Genomic DNA, 13,544 nt, shown 5'->3' with positions numbered 1-13,544 from the left:
AAAACTTGAACAATCAGAAAACATTTTTTTTCTAATATTAATTACTTGTATTTCTGGTTTCTAATAAACTTCTTTCAAGATTAGTGCATGAGATTTTATGTTATGTTTGTTTATAAAGGAGGAAGTTTCAACAGACATTTTTCTTTATAAATAACAGGAATCTTGCCTCTTTCACAGTAGACATTTTGACTTTTTGGAAAAGCACAGGTGCAATAACAATAATGTCAGCTCCACTGAGCCAGCATGCATAACACCAGGTCACGGATACTAAAATTATTCACTGTACTGTAGTTGTAGAGTTGAGGACAATTTCCCAGTGTCCCAATTTCCAATTGTGTCCAGTCGGCAAAACTTTGCTGCAAATTTGACTATTCAGAACAGGTAAAATGTCATTATTACACCCCCCCCAAACACACACACCCACACCCACACCCACACCCACACACACACACACACACACACCCACACACACACATTTGCTGTAATACTCTCTGTGACCTGACAACTTTAAGCTGTAATATCTGTGTTGCTCCCCTCTCAGTTCGTCCTCAACCACAGATGTCAGTGAGGTCTGGCATGAGACGTTCACCGCAGACTCTGGCAGTAACACTGATATCTTTTGGGTCAGCATGTGACCTGTTGGCCATGTTGGAGAGGGGTCAAGTGCAGGTGACAGATGCACTGAAACTGCAGAGAGAAAAACATCACCTCACCTGACCACATTTCCACATAATTTCTGCCTGTCAATGTGGGAGAGAGGACATCAACTGTGTTTGTGTCAAGAGACATGGGTGTGTCAGAGACTGTCACTGCACAGTGGCAATGATTCCTGCAGAGATTGAGGGGAGGAGGCGGGGTTTTCTCTGTGGTTGTCACTATAAAAGTCTTTGGTGGAAGTCTCTGTAGTACAGCTCCAGAGAAGCTGGCAACTCATGTAACCGGTGTCTATTCTGGGACATATGCCTGGATCACACCACACAAAGGTAGGAGCACTTGTTGACCACTGGTCAAAGTCTCTGAATTCCAGCTGGACAGTAAAATGTGACTGTATGTTCGCCTGTTTGATCAAATGAACTAATATTTAAAGAAGATTATAGGTACAAGGTATTATTCAGTATATCGTTTCCTGATTTTAATGGATGATTTATTATAAATCAAATTAAATCCCTGACCATAGTTAGCACCATGGGTAAAGTATAATGTTCTGTGAGTAAAGCAAAAGTTAACATTTCTTTACTTTATAAATAATTTACACTAATGTATCTGCATCACTGGGTCAAAGTCTTAATGTGCTGCAGAGTGACGCCTTTCCTAATTTCCTCAGGATATTCAGAGGAATATCAGTTGCTCCACTTCAGCTGCCGCCTCCTCTCCTGCCGCTTCCTTCACCGTAAGTCATGCAGTTAGATGTTGCGTGCATGTGGACAAGCTTCAAAAAGTCCTTGGAGTGAATTTCTCTGATTCATTTCTTACTGTAACTGTGGCTGCAGGAGCTCCAGCCCCTGATGGCGCACGCTGAGCTGCCGTCTGAGCACGACAGCTCCCATGAGGACAAGAAGGAGAAGGACCCTGTGCAGCCCGGGCCCTCAAAACTGAAGAGGGCCAGGGCTCGCTTCCTCAAGGGAGTCTCCTACTTTGCTGGAGACATGGAGGTGTTTGGAAAATGGATGGAAAGTGAGTCAAAACTAATTGCTTAAAGAAAAACAACTCTCCTGGCCCACACCGAGGCAGAGCAGCAGTAGTTTACTAATGATGACATTCCTAGAAAATTGCAGGATATTATAATAACGTGATGCTTATAACCACTGTACCCTTGGGTGACATTTATTCAATCCCTCCACTACTCGGGTTGGTTGCATAATATCGCTGCCAAATTACTGACAATCAGTACATCAGTTAATCCACTCTCACTTAAGTGACTGGCATAGGTGGGGCGTGACAGAAGAGTGGATTTAAATAATTGGCAACTGACAAATAAGTATGTAATGTGTGGTATTTGTCATAAAAACACATGTGTCACTACACGCATATGACAGGAACGGCTGCTTTTCAGGTTATCGAGATTCATGAGGCCAACAATGTGTCTCATGTTCCCTGTGAAGTGCAATTAATTGGTTTTGGTAGAAGAACCTGTTGTTCACATAACAGAAAGCATTACATGACCTTTGGCAATCATGTATGACACAGGTGTACCTGCTGTCATTACTAATCTCAGAGCCTGAGAAAATTCATTGTCGGAAACAGAAATAGAAATTCTGCCAACGCTCTCTGTCTGCTCTCTCTCTGGAATTTTGCAGAACAGTTTTTCTTGCTGCAGTTGCTGGACTGGGTTTTGCGCGGAGCTGCTCAGGTGATGTTTGTCAACAACCCTCTGAGCGGACTCATTATTTTCGCTGGCCTCATCCTGCAGAACTACTGGTGGGCTCTCAACGGCTTTGTGGGCACACTCTTTGCAACCATTTCTGCCCTCATTCTGCAACAGAGCAGGTTTGAACCAACTTATACTGCAGTTAATAATTCACCTAATTAGCTCAGCTCACTCCTACTGTGTATAAAGAAAGTTGGATATGACTTAACACTCATTTACAGTCCACTGTACCTCCACTCACACTTTTACTAAATCCCAAAATATCTGTGGACTCACCATCAATCACAGCAATAATAGACGGGCATAATGTGTACTGACATCGAACATGATGCGAAAATATAAACATAACTGGATGATAATTTCCTTTTGCTAGTAGAGGGTGAAATGATAATGTAGGATGATTTTGCATTGTGTTATCTAAGCAAACATTAATTCTTTGATTCATTTTCCATCCAGGGGGGCAATAGCTGCAGGGCTGTATGGTTACAATGGCATCCTGGTAGGTCTGCTGATGGCTGTGTTCTCCAACGCAGGAGACTGGTACTGGTACCTCCTGCTGCCCAACATCTTCATGTCCATGATGTGGTAAGAAACTAGTCTGACTAATGGTAAAATGATCCAGTGGATTCAGATCATAAGAAATGAGGGGTAGATGTAAGAAAGTACATAAATTAACCAAAACATGACATGTAACATGTCAAAAATGATCAGTTTACTGCAGTATGACCATGTACATGTCATGAGGTCACAGCTCAGTAATTTTGTTTTTGCCTCTGGATCCAGGATTCATTAGCTCAGTTAATCATTGCTGATCCAGTCAGCGCTAAAGCAAAGCAATGATTTACTTATGTAGGTTAAAGGAATTCCTGACCCTCTAAATGACCGTATATCAAATATTCATCCTGTGTTACACTGAATTTGTTTTTCCTGCATGCATCCGTGTTGAATGCAGAATCCAAAAATGGGAAAAATTCTTAATGAACTGCAGAAAAAGGGAGCCTAGTTTAATAGCGGCAAAATTACATCAAAACATCCGTTTACAGACTATCACACAACTCATGCAGTGTAATCGGAGTCTCACTTATCCAGTCATATCCTTAATACTATCTAAAGACATGCTTTCTTGTTAAAACGTTACTATTCAAAATACTAATGCATAAAAGTAGCATACCTGAGCAAGTGTGTGCATTCAAGCTTTGCTATTGGAAATCACTGAGAAGTTTAAGCGCTCACACTGTCCTTGCAGGTAACACGATGTGAGTTACTGATGAACAAATGATCATTTTATGAGTTAAGTATTAATTTAAAAGGGAGAGAACATAGAGAGAGTATCACTGTTGTGCTCAAAATGTGCAGAAGCAACTATGAAGATGAGTTAGATATAAGCAGACATTGAAATAAATATACTTCAATTATTGTGCGAATTAATTGTGGACAAAAATCTAACAATGATGATATTGTATCCCTGTGTTTCAGCCCAGTTGTGTCCAGTGCCTTGGCATCTATTAACAGTCGCTGGGATCTGCCGGTGTTCACCCTGCCCTTCAACATTCTGGTGTGTCTCCACATGGTCGCCACCGGACACTTTAACCACCACTTCCCTCAAGTCCTCATACAGCCTCGCTCTGAGCTGCCCAACATCACCTGGGCTGAAATCGACGTCGCCAAGGTCAGTGAGAGGCAAAGATTTATGTACGTTACATAACACACCTCTTTGCAGGCTGGTACACTCAGTGTCAACGCAGCACTTTGAGGTCAAATGCTTTAGCCTTTGTACATTTTAAAGTTATGTTATTTAGATGTCACCGATTCATCAGCTCATTGTTAAGATGTTCCCTGCATGGTATCTGACTGACTCTTTCTGTAGGAGCATTGTGCTGTGTAAATTCGATATTACATAAGTGCATATGTATAAGTTCTGCAGTTCAAAGCTGATAGGAGAGTGATGGAAATGACCATCAATCACAGTCTCTACACACCCAAACAGGAACTCATAAAAAAACAATATGAATGCAAACACCAATGCGTTGTAAATCATGTTGTGGATCTCTAGCTAAGTGACCTCTCTGTGTCTGCCTCTGCCTCTTTAGCTGTTCATGTCGGTGCCTGTGGGGATAGGCCAAGTCTACGGCTGTGACAACCCTTGGACAGGAGGAATCTTTATCATCTCACTCTTCATCTCCTCACCTATCACCTGCGCTCATGCTGTGCTGGGATCTGCCGTGGGCATGGTTTCAGGTGAGAGGACCTGAAGCACATTTTTGAGACCTCTTGTCTCAGCCCAATCCTTATTTAAGATCTTAAAATGTACTTATTTCTCTCTCACTGCACTGACCTTTATTTGTCTGAAACAATCCACTCTTGAGATAACAGTAAGATCCAAAAGAAAAATTGGCTGGCCTGTAAATTAGCCTGAACAATTTCAGGAATCTGTCTCAGTGATCAAATTCAAAAATCGACTTTCTGTATTTTATCTGCTCTCAGACCTTTCTTATTTTAGAGAAGTCCATGAGCACAGCAAAAGAACCTGTGCTGATATATTCTTTTGCTCCTTATTTCTCATTAGCAGGGCTTCAGAAGGAACAGATCAGAATTTAGCATTTCCAAATAAGAAGATTACTTATTTATGATGAGATAAAGAACAGACTAAGATATTCCTCTGGGTTGGCACTTCCTTGATGGCTGTGATTTAACGTTTTGCAGGCTTGGCTCTGGCAGCACCTTTTGGAGACATTTACTTTGGCCTCTGGGGATACAACTGCGTGTTAGCCTGCATCGCCATCGGAGGAATGTTTTACGCTCTCACCTGGCAGGTGCACCTGCTGGCCATCACATGTGGTGAGTAGACACTCAGAAGATAAAAATACTATCTACAAGAAGGAATCTAATCCAGACAGGATGGTGACATGACATGTAACCACGTGCATCATTGGCAGATATTTGTAATCTATGATCACACTCCTCACAGCATGCACGTAGAGAGTCTCACGGTATCTCTCATCTTCTCCTCTGCAGCTTTTTTCTGTGCATACCTCGGCTCAGCCATTGCCAACGTCATGTCCACAGTAAGTAGACATTTTTACTCACTCCTTAAACACAAATCAGCTCATAATAAACAGAAGATATTAACAGCAACATGATGTGTTTTTCATCTACAGTTTGGTCTGCCAGCCTGCACTTGGCCTTTCTGTCTGTCCGCCCTCACTTTCCTCCTCATAACCACGGGGACCAACAGGATCTTCAAGCTGCCGCTGGCCAAAGTCACCTACCCCGAGAAAAACCTGTGCTTCTACTGGAAGCTGAAGAAGCAGGAGAAAAAGGAGAAGGCTGAGAAAGAGAAGAAAGAGAGTGAGGAGAAGCAGAAAGCCATCGAAGAAGAGGTGATACTGAATGAGAAAGAGCAACTGAGGCTAGAGCTCGAAAGGATGGAAGAAGGGAGAGCAGCACCTGAGGAATCAGAGGATGAAAACAGCGAGACACATGTTGACCAGATACCTGGAGTAGAACAGCCGGGGGCTGAGGAAGAAGTCAGACACAACCAACTAACCGAAGTCACTCTCGGTGAAAATGCTTAACACTGCATTTCTGCAGAAAAAGAGAAAGAGAGGATATGTGACGTGTGAAAATGTAAATAAATGTATCTGTAAATATATGTATTTTAAATTTGTATTTTTGGTGAAAAAACATGTGCTGGCATATTTTTTTGATTCCAGATGATGTTTCACTGGATAAATTTGATGACATATAGCATTTATTTTCTCTATAAAACTTTGTTTATATATAAAATGTTTATATTTTTCAAATAAAATATTTTCTAATTACAAATCTAGTCCATGTTTGTTTGTACGGTGTTATCTAAAAGTACTCAATTAACAGAATATGAAATAATGGCAATTCATCTTTGTTGGTATGATACGATATTCCACTTGTCTGAGAAACATTTGTTATTTATCATTTAGATATAAGATACAGTCATTTCTCTAACATGAGAAGGACAGAGGAATAAACATTACAAATCACCATAAGTCCTTGAGATATTATTGTTTGTTGGCTGTAAAACACACACGCTCAATCACAGGAAGAAATGCAAAGAACTGTCTTTTTTAAGTGCAGATCAAACACACAGATCAAAAAGACTAACGTGGATTTAAATTTAGTTTTGGCCAAGATATAATAATGTATAAATGAGATTGACATCTGGAACATCTGTTCATTGTGCTCTAAAATCCTAGAAATGTCCTAGGATCCTGAAAACACCACAGAATCCTAAAACTTACAAAAATCCTAGAAACATCCTAAAATCCTTTAAATGTCCTAAAATCCTGAAAATGCCATAAAATCCTGAAAATTCCATAAAATCCTAAAACTTCCTAAAATCCTTGCCATGTCCTAAAATCTGCGAAATGTCCTGATATCCAAGAAATGTCCTAAAATTTCAGAAACGTCCCAAAATCCTAGTAGCATGCATGGGAAAGTTGAGTATCCTTGCTTTAGTGACAATAGCCCCTCAAAGTGCGAAGTTTTCAGGGCTAAAAATGCTAAAGATGGTCACAACTAGTATATCATGGTATAATTAAATAAGAAAACACCATAAAAGAAATAGAACTGTGAGATGGTGTTTGAAGTCATGTGCTGTTTACACTGTCAACAACATTTGGAGAATGGCGGCCAGGCTGGGGACGTATCCTCAGCTCCGGGTACGGCTGTGCAGTGCATTGTGCCACTGAGCCTTTACTTTGTAAACTGGCACAGAACGCTTTTATTCTCAAGTGGTTCCTATCAAGCTGTATGATGGAGAGAGGGGAGTCTGCACAGCCAGGTTTTAGCATGTACCAAGAGTCAAAATCTTAATCCTAGCGGCATAATTTCTCTTTGGCATCATTCAACTTGGTTTAAAGGAACAGTCTGATAATCTGGGAAATGTGCTTATTTGCTTTCTTGCTGAGAGAGGGTTATGGGCCACACTATTTATTGAACGGGAGCAGTATCTTCAGATAAATCAAGGTAGCTTGCACCTGCGGAGACCTCCCATCTCTATCTTAATGTATCCTCATACAACAATTCATAAAAGAGCGAGAGAACCACAGTGGCATCGACACAGTATGTACGGTTACATTGGTTAGGATTAGGAAAGTTCAGGGTTTCCCACACATTCATTTATTTTTGGCGGCCTGCTAAGATTATAACATCTGCCACCACGTATTGATTTAGTAATATGGGAGCTGGACCATTCATTAGGAGGCACTGAACTTGGACTTTTAATGTTGGCAAGAACATATAGGAGCCATTGTGATGGGAACGATGGAAACGGGAACCAGTAGAGCCTGTATGAGAGAGGGAGAATGCTTTTTATGCTGGAGCTAGTGTTTGTGATAAAACTATAGAAAACTGTAAAACATATAAAAATATAGATGTATGTTCCTTGCATGTCGGACAACTCAACCTTCCAGTTGGAGCTGTTCTTCACTTTGTCTCTTACCAAACAACGCTTCTACACCTTACACTGACCTTCAGAAAGTTAATAACATTCATTTGGTTCGGTAAAATCAGGTCAGCAAATGTGACCTTAAGAAAAACAAATTGCTACGCTTTACTGAGAACACGTGAGATCTATACATTTACTTATTTTACACAATGTGCCTGCAGCATACCGGTGCCTAATGATGCGAGCAGGAAGTTGCTGGTATGGATAGTTGCGTAGTTTACTTGAATGATTTTATCGACAGTGATGCATGCGCACCAGTGATCCTCAGGTCACACATGGTGTTTCGCAGATTCAAGTTGTAACTGACAGACGGCACAGGCACCACTGGCTGTTAATACATTAGTCCAGGGGCCTTTAATGTTTTTCATAGCTGAAGTGTGAGTGATTTAGTGTTGGCTAGCTCACATTACTGCACAAAGATTCATGGGTAACAGTCTTGGATAGGGACAGGATCAGGGAAGTAAGGCTTAACCCTTTTATGAACCTGAGCAAATTGGCTTGAATTCTTTCAAAAAGATGGAATGAAGGTAATGAGCAACTTAGGCAGAAATAATACAAAAATGATCAAGAAATTAGTGAAAAGTACAAGGAAAGTACCTGAAAATTGGCACACAAAAAAAGAAAGTAAAATGGAAAAAGAAACAGAGAAAAAGGGAAATGAATGGGGTAACTATTTTTGCTACGAATGCTAAAAACTGATAATAAATCTGTCAGCTTCTTATGAGAAGTTTAATAATATGAATTACTGCTCTGCCTTGTCTCTCTCTTAATGCACTCCAAAGGGTGCACAGCTCCTGAGGTGACGCTGATTGGCTGTGATATTGTGTATAGATGAAGTTGGATGTATTTGATAAAAATACTTATTCCTTTATATTTTAATGTAAGGCAATAATGATAATTGTATAAAGTTCAGTGGTGAAGGACCTTTAAAAGGTCTGTATGTCACTCAGGGAACAATAAGCAGGTGAGACTGAAGAGTCAGAAAACGTTCGACACCTGAATAGTTTGGAGATCAGGGACGTTAAATTGCTCTCTGTTCTCTTTCTTCCAGGCCACCATCAGCGAGCATTTTCGCTTACAGGATCCTTTCACTGAAATCATTTACAATAACACTGATAAACATTTTTATCTTTTTACAGCTTTTGGTTCATTTGCATTGGTGGACAACTAGAGCACAAAAACAATTCTGCACTTGTCACAGGTGCAAGCAGGACAGGCTGGTAGCTTCAGTTAACTCATGCAGTTTGGAGACATGAGGATCTCTACTGTGAAAATATGTCGCCTTAACCTTTCTAAAATCTAGCAGGGCCCTCTTCGTCAATCCAAGCATGTGAGGTATGAAGATAAGTTAAAGAGAAAATCAGATAAACAGGTACAGCACCACTAGCCAGAAGCTTCCAGAAATATCTGCAGAGAACAGAACGACTAAACTGCAAAGTCGTCAATCTCTGACTGAGAGGAGCTGCATAAAAAGGCATGTGCATCACGTACCTGATGTACCTATTTAGGACACCAGTGCTGGAGGGGGAACCAAAACAGCCCAAGATCAGCTATGTGTCATTAACTCTCCAAGGCAAGGCACAATGTGATCTGACCTGCACTCACCGCTCTTTCACTGCACACAGTGCGGCTGCAGCGCGAGCGCACTGAGGTTCAGGTTATTATTACAGTTATCTAATATGATCAGTTGCCTATGCTGAGCAAACTTGAAAAATAAAAAAAATAAAAAACTAAAAATGGTATCTCATTAAAACCTGCATTCAACAACAGAAACTTCTGAATGGTCTTGCTGTCTTCAGCATCAATGCAAACTCGCTCAGAAGCTGTCGTATAATATCCCAATTAACGACCTTACTGCCGGAAATGCAGAGGTGTGTACCAGAGCCTCCGGCACCTGCTGCTGTTTAGTTCATCTACACAGTCTGAGTGGAATACTGTCTTTGCAGACTTTGTAAAGTTTTGACATTTTTTATCTGTTATATGTTGTATATTTCTAATTATTTCAACAAAAATGGAAACACTGATAATGAAAATATTCTTCAGTTTATGTTATTGAAGAAGGTTTCACACACACATATGTGTGATGTTAGATCTATAGTGCAATGTTATGGTTATTACGGTTTCCTCATTTGTAACATTGATAATGGAAAGGTTGCGCTCCCAATTTTGGAAAAAACAAACAAAAAATAAACAAGGGAGAAGGGGGGTGGGGGTGGTGGCACAACAAAGCCATCGCTCTTAGGGTACCCAGATGACCAGCAGTGGTAAATACACAAACGGCGCTAACGATGGGTCAGAAATGTGCAATGACATTTTTTGCCAACACTGTGTCAAACAAAAGCCAGAGTGCATATCACACTGAGTTTCTGTGAGCTTTAAATTCAAAACCTGGGGACCTAAACGTCCCTAGAAGTACACTGCACAGCAGGCTGACGCGAAAAAAAAAAAGTAATCTCAGTCAACTGAAAGTCTCCTGCTGATGATTTGAATCTATGACTTTTAAGGGGCAGCCAGCCCGAAAAAACACAACCACCATGAGGCGAATCAGCAATCCAACAGTGTCAATGGACAGTTTTCGTTGTATGTGTATGATGTTACATCATGATTACATAGTGATTTCTAATAGCCTGTTTTTGACTTTATGCCTTTCTGGTTCAGGTTTTGTCTCATGTGCCTTCAGATCAACAGTAGCTCAATGTGAGATTTATTGAGCAGGAGTTAATTTTAAAATAAAATTATCATTATTGTTTTGAGTTTTTTTGTATGGAGATGATATGCAAATTAGATTCACAGATAATGGGAGAATAATACAATGATTAATTTGTGGTTGCAAGGCGTGTTAAACCAAAATTGTTTTAAAACTGGATGGAGATAGCATCTCTGCTGCCGGGTGCATTTTTGGTGCCAAGACAGTCATACGACTGCCAGCCGTCGTACCTTTATCAGGATGTGGCACCTTTTCAACAAATCAATTACCAGCTGTGGCCATGACAACATCGCAGCAGTTGCCATTGGTTTGATTTTGTGAGTCTTAAACGACCATGGAGGCCGTTTAAAGTATTTTGCCACATTTTTGTTAACCTGATAACAACGCAACCATGTCACGTGCAGTCGCGAAACTTTGCACGTGTTTAGCTGAGATAAAAAAGTAGGTCACGCTCGAAGATGGGTGTGGTCAAAGAGCAGGGGTGACGCAAATGCGGCAAAGCTTGAGGGGACTACAGTTCAACTTTACGCCCCTGGCCAGCGTTTGTGTGAAGACGCAGGTTGCTGTATAACAGCTGAAGTGATCAAATCGCAGGACGGTTCGATGAATTTGCTTTGTCCAGCTTCACAAGAAAGTTCCCTGTTTTATCACACGTGCAGTATGTCCTCCAGTATAGTTCTGATTTATCGAATACTTCCATCATATTTCCGTTGATACTTCAGTTAGCATTTATCAGCATTTATTCATATTTACAGGACATGTCTTGAACAGTGAAATCTAAAGGTATGGCAGTGTTAGATAGACATATGGCCCACTAACGCATAAGGTTTTTAAAGTTGAGCGAAAAATTGAAAAAGATTAAAACTGCACATGAAAGTGGTTTTTGCCTTTATGAGGATGTCATGTATTTACCACTAAAACCTAATATTCAACCAAATGTATTTTGTGTGTTTTAATTGAGATTTTATGATGACACCAAAAAAGATCACATATGGGATAACAGCAATAAAATTTTTCACATCAATAATTATTAGTAAATATATAAAGTGAGAAAGTAACAAATATTAAAAGGTCAAAAAATAAAACGTTTGCAATTATATTATCTCATTTTAATGTGTTTTCTTTAAACATGAACCTAATTGTTTATTTTAAAATTGCGATGTCTTGAAATCATTTACAGTACTTGGCAACATGCTTTCATTGTTTTTGCAACACTAGAAATGAAATTATGCATTTCAAGGGAAAATAATCACCATCAGCGTAACCACAGTGCAACTCAAACACGTGTATACTGAGACGTACAAATGGACCAACCTTGCGAGGACTACAACCAATTTCATCTACTCAGCTTCTCTTTAAAAACACAGTTCAACTGTAACATCAGTCATACAAGTCCAGCTCCACCAGCAGATGTTCTGTAGTTACAGTGATCTCTAGTGGTGCAGCACAGCAACTGTGCAGTGTCTGCTCAGAGGTGATGTTATGTAATGCGAGCCATGTTCCTATCCTCACATCTAAGTAGCATGTGGGTTATTACAAAATCTGAGACTGAGCCAGCCATATCATATGGTCTGTGGAGAGGCTGCTTTTGTAAAAGTGGTGACAACTGGACGGTCAGGAAGATTCAAACATTGCCAACTTAGATTAGAAATGTGATTTTATCTCATAATGACATGCTGTTACATAAAGTGCAATGACACAAGCAGAAACTTTGAAATGGCCTTAAATGGCAGAGCAATAAAATACACCAATAAAATAACCCAATCAATCATTTCAATCTCATCAGAAAGCTTGAAAACTAAAGTAACTCAACATCATTAGTGAGGAGAGTTCTTGACTATAACACCCAAAATTGTATTTTAGACAGATCATATCACAATGGTGTCAAGCACAAGGGTCAAGCCAGCACCTCCTTCTCATCAAAAATATCCCAACATCGTCTAACTCTGCTGTCTTAAAACACAAAATGCAGCAGTTACAAACATTTACAGGATAGTTCTCCACAAATCTAGAGACGATAACAGACACATTTCTATTCACATCGCTGGTTTATAGCCACCATTTGACAGCTAAGGTGGAATAAAGGCAGAAAAAGATAAAGTTAAGACAGAGACTGAAGAGTCGAGGTGCGGAGCGACGTGTTGTTGCGAACCCTAACCCCGAGTGGAGCGGAAGAATCAGAATCCGGTTTGTTGCCAAGTTTTCACAGACAAGGAATTTGGCGTTTTGGTGCATACAACAAAAAAGATTCAGATTAATTACTTATTGTCTTCTATAGACAAATTTCAGTGTGCACAACAAGTAACACACAGCATATACACAAACACCAGTCTATCACAGTGACCTCATGCTATATATATACAGTATATATATATATATATATATATATATATATATATATATATATATATATATATATAAGTATACAGAAGTAGCGGGTGACACAGCACAGGAGGATGGGTTCATAACACTACGATGCAGAAGGAGCAGGAGGTGGGGTTTGACTGAGAGCGCCCTTATAATATAATATAAAAAAAGTCCATAGCATATAACATAAAAGCAGACAAGTACAACAGATTCAATAAATACGAATAAACAAAAAAGCAGGAAATACACACAAAACTACATTATTCAAGTTCATACAAAAAAGACAAAATTGCCTGCCCTCTACAAGCCAAAAGATCTATAGTGTTAACATGGAAAAGCACCAAGAGACCAAGAACTGGACATTGGCTTAAGGAAGTGACTGAGTGTGAACATTAAATACACAATAAAATATAGACAAATATAGTTTCACTGTATCTGGGACCCATCTATGAGATATCTTAGGGGCAAGGATTTATCTTGTATGTTCGACTTTACTGGGAAAGTAAATAATTACAACCTCTGAATAATACAATTTTCTGAAACAGCGAGCCTGCACATATATCAATATGTATGATTTCAGATGAAGGTAGAGCAGGTAAGCACACTGACAACAAACA

At 39.8% G+C, this 13,544-nt stretch overlaps 1 protein-coding gene across 1 annotated transcript; it reads left to right on the top strand.

Annotated features, from left to right (window-relative positions):
• Positions 1–882: 882 nt before the first annotated feature.
• slc14a2 (solute carrier family 14 member 2) lies at positions 883–6,193 on the top strand. The gene is made up of 10 exons (XM_042488644.2): positions 883–983; positions 1,325–1,390; positions 1,491–1,674; positions 2,298–2,487; positions 2,825–2,953; positions 3,845–4,037; positions 4,459–4,606; positions 5,072–5,206; positions 5,384–5,433; positions 5,527–6,193. Exons 1-10 carry the CDS (start codon positions 960–962, stop codon positions 5,941–5,943), a joined length of 1,536 nt encoding a protein of 511 aa, XP_042344578.1. The 5' UTR covers positions 883–959; the 3' UTR covers positions 5,944–6,193.
• Positions 6,194–13,544: the final 7,351 nt, after the last annotated feature.

Source organism: Plectropomus leopardus, chromosome 4 (genome assembly GCF_026936395.1).
Source record: "Plectropomus leopardus strain MGB_pleo_1.0 chromosome 4, ASM2693639v1, whole genome shotgun sequence".
Taxonomy (NCBI): Eukaryota; Metazoa; Chordata; class Actinopteri; order Perciformes; family Serranidae; genus Plectropomus; species Plectropomus leopardus.
This window is presented reverse-complemented; position numbering and strand designations above follow the sequence as displayed.